The 18397-nt window shown below is 43.6% G+C and overlaps 1 protein-coding gene and 1 long non-coding RNA gene across 3 annotated transcripts in view; both read left to right on the top strand.

Annotated features, from left to right (window-relative positions):
• Positions 1 to 2151: 2151 nt before the first annotated feature.
• NINJ2 (ninjurin 2) overlaps positions 2152 to 18397 on the top strand; it is a 43255-nt gene continuing 27009 nt past the window's right edge. The window contains exon 1 of one of the 2 annotated variants that reach the window (XM_064421221.1): positions 2152 to 2305. In XM_064421221.1, coding sequence (XP_064277291.1) covers positions 2273 to 2305 — 33 coding nt within the window. In that variant the 5' untranslated portion in view covers positions 2152 to 2272. Of the gene's footprint in view, positions 2306 to 4317; positions 4471 to 18397 lie in introns of those variants that run through there. The other variant, XM_064421222.1, reaches the window with a different exon arrangement.
• LOC135301057 (uncharacterized) lies at positions 5148 to 5863 on the top strand. Its single transcript, XR_010362806.1, has 4 exons — positions 5148 to 5183; positions 5310 to 5409; positions 5557 to 5635; positions 5762 to 5863. It is a non-coding gene; the product is annotated as an uncharacterized LOC135301057 (long non-coding RNA).

The following is an 18397-nucleotide window of genomic DNA, read 5'->3' as shown; positions in this document are numbered from 1 at the left end:
GACACAGACAAACCATTTCCAAGAGTAATTTTATTATTTGGAGTTTCCTCATTTGAATGTGTTTGGTTCCTGACACTTCCAGGGAGGCTGGCACAGCCATCACCACTAGCACACTTTTTAGAAAGCCTCTCTCATGTCCTGGGAGAGGGCAGTGAGGACCTGCTTTGATTGAAGGACTTACAAGGACACGGGGGTTGCCATAAGTTTTGACTGATTTCTGTAGTTACTCTGAGGGCATTGTACAAGATTACTACTCTGTGCAATATCTCTGTGGAGAATGTGTTAAAAGATAAAAGCTCCTAGCGTGGCATTTAGATATATTCAGAAAAAATTGTTTCAAAAAGACACATTTTTATATATCATGCACTCGTGTTTGAAATTTGTGCACTGGTAATATTTGTTCATCTACTAAATGGAATCATATTTACTTCATTCCTGTCTGGCCACTAGAAAGTATTTTGTAGTTGGTTTTATGCTATATAAAAACTCAAAAAAACTTTGGCCAGCTTTCATGGGCTGTTTGCTGGAAGCTTGTTCACAAAGGACCTGTACAAGATGAAGCCCTTCTAACTCCCAGGAATGCCTTAATGAATACTGTTGGCACCCACCCAGGGTAAATTATCTATTAATAAACAACATATATTTATAACTTGATTAACCATGACATCTTTTTATAGACTACAGTAAAAAAAAAAGTAAATTAAAGCAGGTAATTATCTATATTGGCATCTGTGCAATAGTATGCTCACAGAGAATTTTAGTTAACATATAGGGTCCTAGCAGGCCAGCAAGTCAACAACAGGAGCAGATGGCTGCATTTGGGGTTAAATGCTCTTTATACTATGGAAAAAAAAAGCCAAAAGCCAATACGTGCTGGAGAGCAGCAATGAGTAATCTCTTTCCCCTCACCTGCACTTCCCTGCAGAATTCAAACAATCACTTCAGTGATAACAAGAAGCAGGGACCTCAATTTTCATTCAAAAGTAGGAACCTTGGTGGTGGCTTTTGATTATAGAATCAGCCTAATGGTTCCTGATGGGCTTTCAGCCTTAGGCCAAATCCTAAGGATGAAATGAGCTGTGTCCCAGCCCTGTTTTCCTGTGTAACACTAGCCCAGTCCCTAAACACATCTCACTGCTTCAGCTCATACATCCATACATTAAAAAAAAAAAAGAAAAAAAAAAGCTGTATAAGAGGAATGCAGAGGGGTTACATTCATCAGCATTTTGAAATGAACTTGCAGTACTAAGCACTAGTATTTTCACTGCAAAATGAGGCCTTTTGCTGGGAAGCATCAATGCAACAGGATCATCTACTGACAGACTTGTCAGCACTTTTAGGCAGGCTAGAGTATTAGAGCATGCATTTGGCTGAACTGTTTAAACAGAATATATTCCTTACCATAAATTTTCTGCGCTACTGTAACTACAGAAATTCTCCTTCAAAAGCCAAACATGCCTACCTGATTTGCAAGTAGCACAAAGTAGCACTTTCTCTAAAATCTAGAGAATTATTGCTGATATTTCTGCCTGAGGAACCCACCTAGTAATAATAACAACATGTTTTCCTACACTGTGACTTGATTCTGGCTGCACACATTTCCATTCCAGTGTCATTCGTAGCTGTTTTTAACTTCAGCGAAAAGCAAGTTTTCATTTCAGCTAAGACCAGACATATCAAATTCAACTGAAAAAAAATGTTGGGGAGGGAACAGGAAGGGCATTTTGGCTGGGGAGGAAAATGAGAAGAAGGGACTGTTAAAAGAATAAAGTGTGAATTTTCTCTGAGATGTAACACTATCTTAGCAACAGCAAATAGCAGGCACAACTTTGTGGACTTTTTCGCCTCTTGGTTTTTCATCTGCACCTTCTGCTGTGTGGAAGGAGGGAGGGAGAGAGGGAAGAGATTGGGATGGCTGCTGTGGCTTCTCAGCCCATGCCAGGAACCTCTTGGTACACTGGCTGCATCACCACGTCCCTGCCCAAGTGAGCTCATGGGGCTCAGCTGGGCAGAGGTAGCGCGGCCGCGCAGCGAACACGAGTGTCATGGAAAGTCTAAGAGGGGCACTTGTTCCAGGGCTGCCTGGACAATGAAGAATGGGCTGCCACCCCCTGTCTCGCCCCCCAGCCCATGCCAGGGGCGGCTGCCAGCACATGAATAGCAGGACTGTTCCAGCAGCTGCGCCCTGGGCCGGCGCTCAGAGGCTGCAGGAGCACAGAGCGCTCCGCTCCCGCTCCGGCTGCTCCGGGGACACGGATCTGGGGACGCAAGGATGGCCTCGGAGAGGGACAGCACCAGCCCCCATGTGAGTCTGGATCGGGGAAATATCCACCAGAGGGGGAAGTGGGAGGGAAGAGCCCCAGTTTGGGGGAAACATCCATCGCTTCTATCATTTGCTCCTCAGCTCTGGCAGCAAATTTCCTTTGAAAAGTCAGTTCTGCTTTTTTCCTCTGTTCCCCTTTGAAGAAAAACCAGTGGCAGGATGTCTGCTGTGTTCTGCCAAGAGCAGTTATGAGCCTTTTAAAAAAAAAATAAGGGTTAGAAGAGGGATATTACTAAAAAGAGATGCTTTTTAGGGAAGGAAGGGCAGCGGAGGAAGAGATTAGCCTTCAGCCCTCAGAAGGAGGCAGCACAAACTCTACAAGCTGCATAAGTCTGATCTGTCCCTCATCTCACAAAGCCTTTCTCTGTTTGGCAGAAAGTACTCTCAATCTGGAGAGGAGAAAAAGAAATAAATACAGCAAATACTGAGGGAGTGAAGAGGCCAAGGTTTTCTATGTACGGTTTACAGAGAAACAAAACTTCTTGGTGAAGCTCTTTCAGTTCTCTGTGTTCCTACTCTGAGTGTTTGTGTTTTTTAAGAAGGGTGTTTCTTGTGTGCAGCGTGCGTTCTCAGAAAGGGCAACTACCCAAGGGCTGGGAAAAAGAGAGGAAATGGAATCAAAAGCCCAGATCACAAACACCCATCAAACCTCAGAAGTTCAAGTCCAGATCTGCACTTCAGACAGCTGTGAAGGGAAGAATATGAAGCATTGCCTAGGGCACAGCTTCCAGCCCTGAGTAGGTGGCATAAGGTTTTAACTTTGCAGCTGATTTTTCTGGCTGAAATGGTCTTGATCATCCTTAGACTTGGCAGTGGGGAAGTCACTCTGGGGTCACAGGTATTTTTCTTTGGCCTATGTCAAAGAAATTAAAATGGTAAGATTTGTGCCCTTGGAAATAACCAGGACAATGTTCCTTAACTAGAAAGAAGGACTGAGACTCCCCAGACCTGCAGAATGTATCTCCAGTGAGATACCAGGGGCAGAGCAGCTTTTGAAGACCTGGGAGTAGTTATGCTCAATAAGAGACACAATTAGTGAGGAAGATGCACAGGTAGCTATGACAGTGAAAATGTACTTTATTAAGACTTTATTAAGGGAGAGATAAATGTTAGTCTTTCCTAGAACTAGACAATAAGAGGAAAAATATAGACCTCATTAAACCAGGAACTGATGATAAAGAGAGGACAAGAAAATTATGCTAAATAAAAAGTCAAATTAATTCACTGTATATTAAATCACTCCACTCAATGGAAAGTTTCAGGTCTATCATGAATTTAAAGTCCAGGTATAACAGATGAAAAAAAAATCAGCTTCACTGATTAAAAACCTTATAAACTACTGCAAAATTTTTGGTTTAGAGTTTTCTCTTTCAACCCACCTTGAGGTTAAGTGAAGAACCAAACGTGATCATGCCAGCATTTTTATAATACTTAAATAAGTAAGTCCAGAAGGCCAAAGGTTCCTTGAGTTGAGTGACTGAGAAGAACACCCCATCTGTTTCCAGAGCAGGGAGGTGTAGAGTGTGCACCACCACACAGCTGCCCCAAGAATAACTGTGCTGCTGAGGTTTCCTTTGTGACAACTCATGGGGAAGCCAGCAGGCAGCACAAAACACAGGTGAATGCACACAGATTCTGACATGCTTATGATCAGGAAACACAATTTCAGGAGAGGGAGTGTTACCCACTGGTGTAATAAATAAAACCCCTTGATCAAACGAATCTAGTTTGGTTCAGACTCCAAAGGATGTAAAAGCATAAGCTGCAACTGGACCAGGAACTCCTCTGGTTTCAATCTGCTTTCTGGAAACCCACAAAGAAGCAGAGTTGACCCAGTGAGCATCGAGGCATGAGCTTGGAACACCAATCATGCGATTAACACATGAATAGCGAGCGGCTTTTCCAAGACCCATTTATCAAGGAACAAAGTAAGTCGTGGGTACAAGGAGTCTCATGCATACCTTTACTATCACATGTAATTTGACTGCAAGCCAACCACTTTACTCTATAAATAAAGGCCTGAGTGAGCCTTCTTTGAGCTCTCCTGGCTAAGCAGCCTGACTGCATGGCAGTGATTTCCCCTTGCACTGTGACAGCCCTCAAGGCTCCCTCTCCAAGCAGAGACCTTTACCAGCAGCAGATCTCTGGTAAGTGATTGATGCTGCACATAACCCTGTAGTATGATAACTTTGATTTCTGCCCTGGTAACTTTGATTTTATCTCAGTAACTGTTTTTTTCTTGTGCCTCGGTAGTTTCAAATGATTGTGCTGTATAATAACAGACTGAAGCTTGCCATCAAACATTTTAAGTCATGTTTTTGCAACATCATATTAAAACCACTTTCACAAATATCTTTGATGATGATTCTTGAAGTGATCTAAATCCCAAATAACTTGTTCATGACATATTGGTGTAGGTGGAAGAATCCTGACTCAGGATTCAGGACAATAGCTGAGACAAGCAGAGAGTCCTGTAAATGATGTGACTTGACAAGTGTGAGGTAAGGGGAGGAGTGGTCAGTGGCAGAGAAAAAAAAAAAAAAAAAGTGGTTTTCAGTGGAAAGTACATTTAAAACCCTCTTTTGATTCCCTGCTCTGAGCAGTGAATGCAGAACAGGTATCTTCTTGGAAGTTTCCAGCTGTGGGTTTAGGAAGATCTCGGGGAATGCGCACTGCACACTGCAACGCCTGACTCACTCCTCCTCAAAGAGCTCCTGGATGGAATAGCAGGAGCAGTCATGAAAGCTGACTATGATACAATACAGAAAGAGGAATTTTTATTTATAGATGAGGGTCCTGTGTCTGAAGCAGTTGCCAGTACCTCCTAGCATTTCTTACACAACATGGACAGGCTAGGCAGGTAACTAAAATGAAAACAATGGACCTTTGTCCTCATGAGGAGACAGCAGGAAAAGGCCATCAAGATTTAAGAAGGCTCTAAGGAGAACTGATCAGTCCCAAAGTTTTTTTTTTGCTTATTCTGAAGCATGAACAGGAGCTCAATCAGCAAAATTGAAAGTGTCTGTAACAGGACTCCCACATCCAGCATGTCATCAGCCTGTGGAATTTGCCATCTCCTCAGGCAGGTTAGGAGGTCAAATATTGGGGCGAGCAAACATAGAAAAGAGGTCGGGAGGTCCAGTAACAATATTTACAGTTATGCAAGCTAAAAAAGGTACCTTCAAATTCCATAAGCCAATAGCAGGATAAAAATAAATATTGGAACTATTCAGTTCCCTACAGGCCGTGGCACAATTGCTGACCAGACTACAAGAGGCAGCTTGCATTAGAGAAATTAGATACCAGCTCTCTGTAAGTGGCACCTATGACTGCTTTTTAACAGCAAAAAGTATCTCCTATTGATCCACTTTCTCCCTCACAAAAATTCTATTGTTCTGTGTGTTTCCAAGGAGTCTGTTTTCCCATTCTGACTTCTAGGAAGACCAGCAAAACCTCAAATGGTGTAGAGAGAGAGGCAAAAAGGAAATGGTGAAATAGAAAAAAGACACAAGAGTGTGCAGCCTTACATGATTCATGCCAGCCAGTCAAGTGCTAAGAAAATAAATAAAACTGGAATGAAAATATTTTAATTAAAAATATTAATTTACCTATTAAAAGATAAAACTTTGACATTATTTAATCTGAATGATGCATTTTTCTCCCCAGACATCTTTATTTGTGGCTTCCAAGTGAAACTTTCACCTTCCTCTATTAAACACCTGTCATTGACAAGAAACCAGGCAGAGAGCAGTATCCTGGTGAGGCATAGCAGAGTACATCCTGAGATAGCTGGGATCTGAAAAACACATTTGGGATAGAAAAAAACAATCCAACAAGACCCCATCATCAATTTCCTCACACTTCAGGAAACACAGGTTTATAAATTAGAAGTATGGCTTTGATAGAAACACTCTGGCTGATTTCCCTGGACTTATTTATGCTGTTGCCCTCCTGACTCGCCTCCAACCCTTCCACAGAGATTTGCAGGGGGAAGAAGGGAGGAGGGAGCCATACAGGACAGTTCTCTCCAGCAGCAAAAGGCCCTTTAAATCTGTTCAGCTGTGTACCTCAGCTGCTGCAGCTCACGATCTGACATCTCAACACAACCCTGTTTCATTGGGGATTTAAGCCAGTGTCCCAGACTTTGAATGGGGGTGACTGAGACAACATCATTCCACCACTCCCAGCACAGCAGCTGATCCTAAATGGCTCCGTAGTTTTATTAGATTTACATTTTTATGTTTTCTTGCAGGGGTGTTACCTTCTGTACAAATGGGTGTTTAAGGGATGTGTGCTGGATGAAATGTCATCCATGTTCATACTGCAAAAGAGGTCATATAGTGTATGTTGTGTCTTTCTTTTTATAGTTTCTTACTCTTTGGACAAAAAAAAAAAAATTACAATCCTCTGGGATGAGAAGCAGAAGTAATACCTCACCATTTAGGGAATCATTCATACTTCAAAAGTAAAAAAGAGTAAACAGCTAAAATAATCGTTCTGGAAAACAGGCCCTACACTGAAATTTTTTGGCAGGAGTTGCTTCATGAGTACCTTGAATGGAAAATACATCTGTGGAAATAAAGACAGGTTTACAAGTAACTTGCAAGGAAAAAAAATATTTAAAGTAATTGCATAGTTTACTTCCAGTGCTCAGTTTTGGACCAGATCTACAGCAGGCAGACTTTAGAAAGGCAGATAAATAGAGTCAGCTACAGGTCTAACGGTGTGGACTTTTCCAAAATGCCCACAAAACAATTGGAAAGTCCCCCCTTAGCACAGTAAATCCCATCTCTCACATCCCACTTTCAGTCTAACTCTGAACACACAGCGAGTGTGTTCACAGCTGGGCTAGATTTTCAGTTTTTTTGGTGTTTTGTGGCTTTAACTTGTGCTTCAAGGCTGTGATGTGCTTACAAGTTCCTGCTTTGGGCATGTATTCACCTGCTTCTGCAGCAGCCAGTTTGCACTCTCCAGTGCTCCAGGACCTCTCCTCTCCTCTCCCATTCCTGGAACTGTGGCAGTCTTGTATTGCCAAAAAAGCAATGGCCTGCCCCAGGGGACTTCAGCAGCATTATCTGGGCTCTGTAATTTGGGCCTGGATAGTGAAAATCTCCATTGAGAAAGAGCCTTTCAAAGAGAAATCTAAGTGCTTCAGAAAAATCCACTTCTGCGACATCCTTGTACATTGTGTGCAATCCAGTCATCAAGGCTCATCTCACTGTTTTTAATTAAGCCAGTTACTCCAGCCTCTCAAACAGGATCCCACTCCAGGGTTACACTCCATTGCCTATGCCATTCATTGAACTCTGGCAAAGCTGGTTCAGAGAGATCAATTCAAAGGAAACTAGCCACTTTTTGGCAGGATTAATGTTCTGCTTTGCTGTTCTGCAGTGGTTCCAGGGAGGATCACACACCTGTCCATGGCTGTGTGGCCATGAGAGCATGTACAGGCAATGGAATACCTCCTTTCAGAGGCAGCTACCCCTCACTTCTGATCAGAAATCTGAAGGTTCAGGTCTTGGTGTAGCCAGTGGGAGAAGCAGGGAAGGCCCTAACCACAACAATGATTGCTCTCACTGGTGGATGCCACCCAGACTGCAAGATTTCAGGCTGCTCCTGGAGAGTGAAGCCTTTACAGGGCTTGGGCAGAGATTCACTGTGCCCTAGTTAGTCAAAAAGCAGGTGTGAAATAGGTTATTAGACTTTGGAGCAGGAGTGACCCTATGCTTTTCTTCCCCAGCTGAAAGTGTTTGTAGCACTACCTGTGCTGGTGCCACAAACCAGCAACACTCACACTGCAACACAGACAAATGTGGTCACAACGTGCTGGGGAGAAAGAGACTAATTCTTGCAGTTAGTACTAATTAGTTCTTGGTTCTGTTGTCAGATATGACATTTCCCCTCTTCCCTTTACTTTCCTCCTGCCTGCTCTACCTGGACATGGCCACATTTCCCACTTGGGGGGAATGTTTGCTTAGGCCCTTCCCAAACTCTGGGATAGTATTTTTCATCTTGGGTATCTGGGGAAAATGAGGCACGTGTGGAGTTAAATATACCAGCAGTGGTTGATCTGGACCTTCACACTTCACCTTTTGAGGGGCAGTGAAAGAAAAGCAGGAGTCTTTCTGAGGGATAGAGGCTGGTCCCACACTGCCTTGGACATGTCTGATACCAGAGAACAGCCAGAGCCTAGGTGACAATAAAATGCTAAAAGTGGTGAGGGACAAAAAATGGACTCTGTAGAAGCAATCTGATGAAGCCCAGACATTTCTACAGAGAAAACTAGGAGGGGTGGAGGGAATGACCTGGGTCAGGGGGTGCTGCCACATACCCTCAGGTAAGGGATGAGAACCCTAAAGCTTGACTGCTCTAAAGGTTTATTAAAAATAGCAGGATTTCTTTGTAAAGCTTGTACAACTGAAGCAGGGAGAGCAGAGAGGAGCACAGGCTCTCCCTGTGGGCATGGGCAGGAGGTGAACTGGCACAGGACCTGTGTGACAAGATGGTACCTGTGCAGCACAGGAGGCTGAGGGGACACTCAGGGGCCCATGACCTACTGAGAGTGACATCTAGTCAGCATGGCCATGTCCTATTTGGGGCAGCAGCCACACCAAACCATCCCAGGACAAGCCTCCTGTCACCCCTGTGGTGCTCCAGCAGCTTGGCCTGGCCTGCTCCTTGGCCACCGGTATGACTTCCCTTCTTGCACCTCCTCCTCCTCCTCATCCACAGCCCTCAGGGACACCATCTCCTGCCACGCAGCCATTTCACACACTGAGATGCAGATCCACCCACTCACATGTGCACCTTGCAGATTCCAGGGCACAAGGAGGTTTGGTTGCAGTAAGTAACCATATTCCTGCTTATGGAGGTGGCGACAGCTCTCCTGTCTGGCCAGCAGTAAACCACTGAGACATCTTTGTGACTGGGAATCCTCTGCAACATGAAATATCTGTTCAAACACAGCTAAATTGATTTTTTCTATCTTTTGTCAAATAGTTGCCCTTCTCACCTTCACTCCAGCCTGTGCCTGAGAGCTGATCCATGCACCATTCTCCCTTTTTGCCCCCAGCTGACACACAGGTACAGCATTTTCCCTCACTTACCACTGAAAATGGAAGCCTCCAGTCCAAGCCACCATTTCTCAGCCCTTTCTGTAAAATCTGTATTATTTTGCTATGTTTCTCTTCTGAGAACCAAAAATGGGCAGCGCTTCAGGCATACAATAACCACGTACAGAAGTGTGAGCTTCTCCAAGTACAAAAAGGGTGAATGGGCATTTTCACTGCCATTTCCCTATGCCTGGCTTGTGAGTCAAGTGTTTATAAAACTGTCTCTGAGGAAAGGCAATACAAGAAATGAGCTCTACTACTGTAATCTAGACTGCCTCAGGTATGTAAACATATAAGAGAAACATTTGAACTTGACACCAAAATGATGGAAGGGCCCAAGTGCAGAGGCTGCAAGATCTACATCACCAGTTACCATACACCTTGACACACTCCTTTGAACTAGCCAAGCTATAATTCCTTGTCAAATTACATGAATCAGATATGTGACTCTGTAATTACAGCTGTGAAAACCATTATACACAGGATCTTAGAACTTTCTATCCAAAATAACCCTTGGGGAAGAAATTTCTCATTAAGCTGCTTGGGTCAAGGTTCATTGAGTGCTGGAAATTCTGGGGGAATCCTGTTGGCAGATTTAGAGAAACAAGAACAAGAAAATGAGATCATGTTTTGGTTTGTGGCTTCTTCATGCTCTCTTGGTTTTTTTCTTTATTTTTTCCCTAATATTTATGCATATTTGCAGGAGTTTTCTCTTTTGCAGTCACATAACTGAATAATATTTTGTGAGATTTAAAAGAAGGCCCAAATTCACCACAAACCTTGATTATGTGACAAAAACAACTGCTCCTACCAATCTAACAAGAGCCAAAGGGTGGCCAACCATCCTTCTATAACCTATGTTTTACTGAAGGAGTATTTCTGCAGAAAATAACAGCACAGAAATACTCTCCCAGGACTTGTGTGAGAACCAAGTTCTTCCGCCCCTAGTTTTCCAAGAGTGCTATGAATATCAATGAATTTAATTTCACTATCTCCACATGGAGCAAGAGGTGCTTTCCTGCCTATTTCACAGATACTAAGTCAAGGCAGAGATGGTTAAATGAACACTGAGGTACCCAAGGGCACACCAGTGGTGCCAGAAGGAAAAGACTGAGCAGCTCTGGATGGGCAAATTGCCACAGAGCAGCATTCTTTGGTTTCATCTTTGTCTCACAGGTTAAATTCTTAATCTCCATCAATTCTTGAAGGAATCATTGAAGATTTTTTTAGTCACCAGAGAACACTCTGTTACTTCACATAGTGTAAAGAAGAGCATTAACTGAAGCTGTCAATAAGAGACCACACATAATTCCTTCCCCTGCTGAATGTTAACTTCAACACCCCTTGGAAACAAATTTTGACACGCTTTCTAAAGTTCAGGCACACAGCTGTGTTTGCACCTCTTTCTTGCTGGAGCTGGAGTCACTCAACCACGCTGGTGTAGGACAAAACCCCAAAGCCAAAGGGAAACAAGCTGAAATACGTTAAACAGAAATTCTGACTCAGAATGGCCATACGAGTTCTTGATGCAACTTTTCAACTTGAACTTTGCACCTCCTTCTGGCTGATTCAAGATGAAACGTTGCTGCACGTCCCTGTGTGATTTCAGGCTGTGGCCACACAGTTTTTGCTGACTGGAGCTGGAACAGGGAGGTTCATCCTTCCTCATGACCACCATCAATAATTATTGCTGCCTCAATGCAATGCTCAAATTGTCAAGACTGTCTGGGCTAGGAAAGCTCCATTACTGAGTGTCTAAGCTAACCCAGATCATTGTGAAAGAGCTTGTTTCAGGAATATGTCTGGGCACAGAGAGAAATAGCAGCTTTTTTACACAGGCCTTCATGTATCTTACTGCAATGGGATAATTGCTTGAATTCTTGAATATTTCTTAGCTGAAGATCTAGTTATTCTATGATTATCAGAAGATAACACATACAGGTTCTTCTTCACTTAGTCGTAAAAAATAAGGCAAACAGCTAACAGATACAATAAAAACTATTCCTACACAACATTGGCACCTGGGGTTTATCTCATCTCTTGCCCATGGTGATACCTTGACTAGCAATCCACATTGATCAGGGAGACACCCAGCAAAGGATTGATACGCTACAAGAAAATATACTCTGCTGCTGTTTTGTTTTAACCAAAACATTTGAACTCCATCCTCACGTGCTAGATTCTTGGGAGCTGACTCTGGCCCAATTCCTTAGCCAGCCCCCATTTTTTGGCACGTGGTTGTGAAAACGTTGCCGAAGGGAGCTGTGTCAAAGGGCTTTTCCTTTGCTCTTAATGGCTCCACGTAGGGCCTGAAGGAATCTGAAGCGCTCACGAAATGTGGTTTCCCCGCTGGTGTTTGCTGTTCAGCTGGCTCAGCAGCTCAACCATTTAAAACCATTGTGAGTGGATTTAGCACTTGGGAAATAATGCTGGCCTGTTCAGACCCAGGGAGGGATGGGCAAAGTCCGCTGGTACAATGAAAGCCCCTCTGACCTCCTTCTCCTGTGGGGAGCCAGGGTGCAAGGGAGTTAGAGGGAGAAAACTACTCACATCCAGGTGATGCTACACAGATATCAGGGAAAAGAGACATGGGCCTACCAAAATAAAAAAGCTCATGTGTTCAGAGGAAGGAATCACTTTGGTATCCCAGAAGCAGAAGAAAAAAAACAAAAAAAAAAACCAAAAAAAACCAAAAAAACACCAACCACAAACAAACAAACAAAAAAAACCCCAAAAAACAAACAAACAAACAAAAAAACCCCCAACCAATCAACCAAAAAAAAAAATAAAAAAAATCCAACTAAGAAAAAGCCCACACCAAACCAAGGAGCAAATCATGAAGGAGAAGATAAAAAAGAGGAGCACAGCCCTAGAAGAGAGCTCCAGTGGGATGTGCTCCATAAAATCACAGGCTATGAATGCTAGTAAGCCAAATGGGGGGAACAGATACAAAGAACAGAGTCCCAGAGGTCTCTGTCCCCAGAACCCAGAGATGATGGAGCACCCCACGTCCTCCTAGTCTGAGCTACTAATATAGCAAGAGGTGTGTTTCGTCCCTGAGCTGATCTAATGCCCAATTATTCTGCTGAGACCACAAAAAAAGGAGATGACAGGCACACTGTAGATCTGTATCCTTGCGCAGAGATTTGAACTCAGGACCAGGCTCAGACAAGCAATTCAAGAACAGATGGCAACAGGTCTTGGTGGCTACTAATTAGACTGGCTTTTGGTTAGTGATGTGGAGTTGAGGAGTCCTCTGATTCATTTCCAAAGCCCTCTGCACTGCCTTCAGCCATGGGCCTCCAGCTGAGCTACTGAGCAGGGTCACTCTTACAATTTTTGGGCCATGCCCAAGTGGCAGCTCCCTTGCAGGGAAGGGGAACGGGCTCAGGATTTGGCTCCGGGGCAGTGTGGGGGTGAACTCGGGTGTTTAGGGCCAGGGGGAAGTAGGAACAGCCCAGAGAGCTTCCTCTTGCCTCATCAACACTACAAAAACAGGGACGTTTTCCCATCTGTGGGAGCAGCTGACTCAGACACTGGGCCAGATGAAGGGAAAGGTGTCCCTGTCATTACCAACAGCAAAGAATGGCTAAAAAATAAAAAAAATTGCATCACTATGTGGCTGCAAATGATAACAATACATTCCTCTTTATTCTGATCCAAAAGCAATTTTTTTCTTCCTTTGTTCCCCTCCCTGTGTTTTCCTATCTGATGAGAACTTGTTTCTCAGCTAGGAGCCCAGTCAGTCTGTTATTGGTGTGCCTAATATAATTTTTACGTTCCTCCCATTTTTTTGTTTTACATATTATCAAATGACTTATGAAAAGTGAAGTTCAGCCAACCAAACCTCAAAGGAGTTATGCAAGAGCAAGTAGCCCTGAGCTTTACCACAAGCCCTGTACATCAAAGCTGCACGTCCATGGATTGATAAATCTGTTTATGGGGTGCATTGTGGGTATACAGAGATGAAGCTATGGCTAGCAGGTGCTGTTCCCTAAATCAGAAGGCTCTGTCTCTAGCCCTGCTCTTGACCTCTCTGAGAACTGAGGGGCAGTATCTGGCCAAGTGACTCCTCCAGCTGAACCAGTCAATTCCACAGAGATGATGCAATTCCACACACGATACATTTGTACCCTGCACACTGACAAAGAGCTTCTCCCTCCTTATCGTCTGCTCAGTGGGCGTAATTGTGAGGCTGATTCAGCAGAAATGAGAGCCGTGCTTGTGGGAAGTTTGTGTCAGGACCAGCCAAATACACAGGCTAAGAGAAGGCAGTGATTTACTGATCACAATCTTTACACGGAAAGATCTGTGGGCTTTAAAGGCCCTCCTCTCCTTTTGGTGCATTGTGAAGGACAGGTAGCACCCTGTGACTCCTCTTGGTTGGGCTGCAGATGATATTTTGGGGACCTAAAGTTGTGGGTCTGTTGTATCTGTTACAGAGCAGCATTCAGTCTGCCTCTTGCCCAAGGCACACACGTTACATACACAGGCAATGCTAACATGTTGGTACCTGTGAGCAGAGGGAAATGCACATTCTGCACTCGAGTGCTGCAGGAGCTGAGGCACTGAGATGATGGAGGGAGGGCAGAGGATGGATTGCAAGGTAAAAGGTCTTCAAAAGGCCCAAGAAAGCAAAACTTTTTGGTGCCAGGTTCAAAAACTGGAGAGAACAATTACAATGATTTCACTAAATAGTAATAAGATCCCCTGTCAGATAGGGATAAATATATATTAAAAGTCACTGGTCATGATAATCATATTAATGAGTAAAAAAAAGCTTATTTTGCTCACTTTCTTTGGTCATGCTAGCAGCAGAATCAAACAGAGTATCAGGGTGCCCTAACAGAATATGAGAAGTCATTAATAAGAAAAAAAGAGGCAAATTGGCTTTTTTTTTTTTTTTTTTTTTTTGGGTTTTGTTTAGGGATTTTTTTCAGGAAAGGAAAAAAAACAGGACAAAAGATTGCAGTGAGTGCACATAAAGGCACCACAAAACCCCAGGACTACTGCACAGCACATTGAGAGTAAAGCTGAGCTGCTGGGGGAGGCAGGGGTGAGCTCTGCTGGGGGAGGCAGAGACCCAGAAGGGAAGGGTGTGATCAGGAGTGAATAAACTACAGGGACAAACTCCTCAATCGTTTCATGGTAGGTATTGCAAATGGTTCAGTGTGTAACTAAAACTGGGAACTAACATGAGCCATTTGACTAAGCCCATGCCAAGTAAGGACCCCCACACCTGCCCTGCAAACACAGTCAAACACAGTCATCCAGTGCCCAGGCTGTCCACGTGGTCCAGGATTTTTCTTCCTCCTCCCCAACTCTTTTATCCCTCCTCCAACATTCAGGAGTTCATTTGGACACAGCTTTTGGCTATCCCCTTACAGGAATCCAGCTTCAGTACACGATGCTTACTGAGTGAACCCCACTTGAAATCCAGAGCATTTGCTCTGCACCAGCGGTTCCCACTTCTTCTGTCCCTTGGCCATCTTGAAAGGAGAAACTACAGGATAAACTCTAGGTACAGTGAGAAAGGAATCATAAGAAACTCCAGTTCCTGCAAAGCTCTGTTTTCCCACTCCAAAAACTTAACATGTTCAGTGTCTGAATGTGGAGGGTTTTTTCAGAACAAGACTGTGTTTGCAGAATGTGGGCATTCAATTGTCATAGAAATGGTTATTCTGCTTTAATCTCCTCCCATTCCTATTCTGGCTCTGAGGTATTTGCTTCCCCAGCACAGTCTCCTACTGAGGAAGGCTCCTTTGCTACTCCCTTTTCCAAAGGTCTCTCAAAGCAGCATCTACTCAGGAGATCTCTGAAAAGCACAATTGTCACTGAGGGGATTTGGGCCTCCCTTTAATTTCTGCCATGCTGTACTATGGCTCCTCATTATAAACTTAGCTCTTAAAGGTTCTTTGTCTCTTTGCAGGGTTGAAAGTTGCTGACTGAATGTCTGGGTCCAATTTTCCACCAGTCCTCCTTTAAATGGCCATTCTCAGCTATGCAAAGTGTTTGCATAATGCTACAAGGTCATTCACACATCAATCTTATTTTACATTTTGAACCTGTTTTGCAAAGGGGTTAATGAGAAAACAAAACACAACCTGAATAATAAGTCACCAGAAAAAAAACCACTATCCTAATCCTTCCATACAGAGCCAGAACAGCAGTTCCTGTCACAGAGGGAAGAGGATGGGCATTTTTCTAATCTGAGAATGTAATTCCCAGGGACGGTGTATGAGAAAACAGCAGTAATCTACAGAACACCCAGGAATAGTTGTTGAAAGATTCCCAGCGTGTTACTTTTGGCAGGACATCAGGTTCCAATAAAACCCACTGAAAACACTAGCCCAACAACAACAATAATAATAATATTTTACACAGATGAAGAGTCTTTTATCTAAGGCTCACTGCAAATGATGAAGGAGCTTCCTGAGGAGAGGTGAATAAAACTGATGCTCCACAGATACTGCCACTGATTTGGTGATGTGGAAAACAGGTTATTGTGTACAGACTTTAGAGGGCACACAGAAAAGAGTTAACATGCATAGGCAAGCTTGGGAGCATTCTTTATGGTGAACTTACAGGGATATTGTATTGTATTTTTTAATGTTTTCAGTAAATCAGCTGCTGGCATTTCACATACTCAATCTGAGCGCCTGTACAAAAATCAAGTAACCAATGATCACATTGTGCAAACACACAGAGCACTTGCTGAGTTCATTCACAGCTACTTCACTCTAATGTGAAATTTTGTGTACTGTGCTTCAATTCCTCCTTGGCATGCTCTTGGATGTTTTCTGACACTAGTCTGGACTTGAAATCTGTATATAAGCACATAGAAGTGTAGGAACAATTATGGACCGGAAGTGAGAGATTGGTATAAGCTGCTAGAGGTTTTGGATCCAAAACTTTGCACTGTGAGCCATTCCAGAGTGTGGCTACCTTTCACGAGGCCTGAAATTCTGCATCACTCTGGGTCACATATGAATTCAGCCTGTATTTCACGTGCCATACTGCAGTGAAATGTAAATTCTACTGCACCATGAACAGTTTTTGTGACTGAATTGGATTGCATGCGACTTTTTGGCACAAACACATCATCAAATGTTGCTGCCCTGACCTTACCTAAGAGACATTAAGAGGACAGCATATATTGAGATAAATGCTTCCTTCCCTCAGGGTTTCTCAGTTCATATTTTCACGTGAGGATTACATCTTGCTCTTTGTAGCCACTTCCAGAGACAACACCACTCTTCTTTCCCAGCACAGCACTCTCCTCAGACAGCCAAAGCAGTTGAGCAGTCATTGTTTGTGCCTGGAGTACACAGACCCTGGAATTTCTACTCACTGCCTACATGAAGGAAACGATGAGAAGCAAGTCATGTTTCCTCTGTGTCACAAGGGTGACAACAATAGCAACGAAGGTTTTGTCAAGACAGCCCCAGTTTCAGCAGTGACTAACAAGCAGAAAGATTAGATATTGGGATGATCTAATAGCCTGCTGCTCCCAAAAGGGGGAAGCCCAGCTCCACTCCAGCCCATGACCCTTTGCTCCCTCCTTATCTCCTGCTCCCAGACTCATCCCACCTTGCCCTTGTGCTGGAATTTGCCAAACCCTTTTTACAGACAATTCAGCTCATTAAAGCTGAAGGAAATGTCTCTTTTAAACTTTTTTTTTCATTTTTATTGATTTATTTTAATTTAGTTTAGCTTATTGAACTGGATTGGCTCAGACAGGGTCTTAGGAAAGCAAAAGTGCAAGAGAGCACAAGACTCACAGCAGGAGCATTTGCTCTGGACTCTGAGATCTTCACAGCTACAAGGTGTAACCCTCAGAGTTGAACAGAAGACACTCTGTGGTTGCTATTTTCACTTTTTTCTTATTGCTACTTTCTGAGATAATTCAGCCAAGTCAGGAAGCAGATCAGCAGAATAATTGATGTAATTCAGAAGTGTACTCAGCTACAAATGCAGAAGAGAGAAGAATTCTGTATTTTACAATACCACAAAAGAATGAGGAGTGGAAATTAGAATTGATGACACATAACTGGCTTAGCTTTTATGGGTTGAACATAGCATGATGGCAAGGTATCACCGCTTCTGGGAGCTGTGTAATGCTTTACTCACTCTCAGATATATCCACATGGCTTCCCTGTGGCTTGAAAAAACATCTATCACCAACCTAAAATACAGAGGAGCTCCCCAGGCATCCTGAGTCACTGCAGCATTCAAGTCCATTTTCTCTGTCCAGTTTTGCTTGCCCTACACCTGGAGGGCACCTGGTCAGAATCCTTAAAGGACCTTCAGTACCAGCATTACTGGAGTGTTTTTCCTCCCTACAAAATGCACATTCTGCTGTTTCCTTCAGCACTCAGTTCCCTACAGAGGTGACAGATGTGCCTCTGCTGTTGTTAGAGACAGGTTAAAAGTTTACAAACTGGTCTTAGCAGCTGTGTTTGGGAGTTAAATTCTGAGAACCACTCCCATCTTCCCAGATTCTGCTTTTGAACAGCCCTATAGTTATGGTCAGACATTAGAGAGATTTCTGTGGTGTTAAAAGAATGTTTTGGAATTTCTTGTCCAGCTATCTGCCCTCAAAACTTAGCAGATGACTCACCAGCATCCACCTCGGTTTGTTACTGAGCTAAAACTTTTATCCCCTCAGCTTCTTGTGAAGTTCCACTCTGTATCTCTTCAGAAGCAGATCCTGTTCTAACGCAAAAGAACAAACAACGTGGGAAGCAACTCAGAATTCCAGCTTCCAAAAGCTCTTGTGTTGAATTCCCCAAGCCCACGTGCGTGTATTCCCAGAGGCATTTGCACACATAAATCACTGCTTGCTTACATCTGGCACACGCACAGAGCCCACTGCTTGCTCCACATGTGCTGCTGCTGCTGGCTGCTCTGCAGATAAGTTTGAAGGAGTTCCTTTGTAATCAGGAGGCACAAAACCTGCCTC

This window comes from Passer domesticus, chromosome 5 (genome assembly GCF_036417665.1).
Source record: "Passer domesticus isolate bPasDom1 chromosome 5, bPasDom1.hap1, whole genome shotgun sequence".
NCBI lineage: Eukaryota > Metazoa > Chordata > Aves > Passeriformes > Passeridae > Passer > Passer domesticus.
This window is presented reverse-complemented; position numbering and strand designations above follow the sequence as displayed.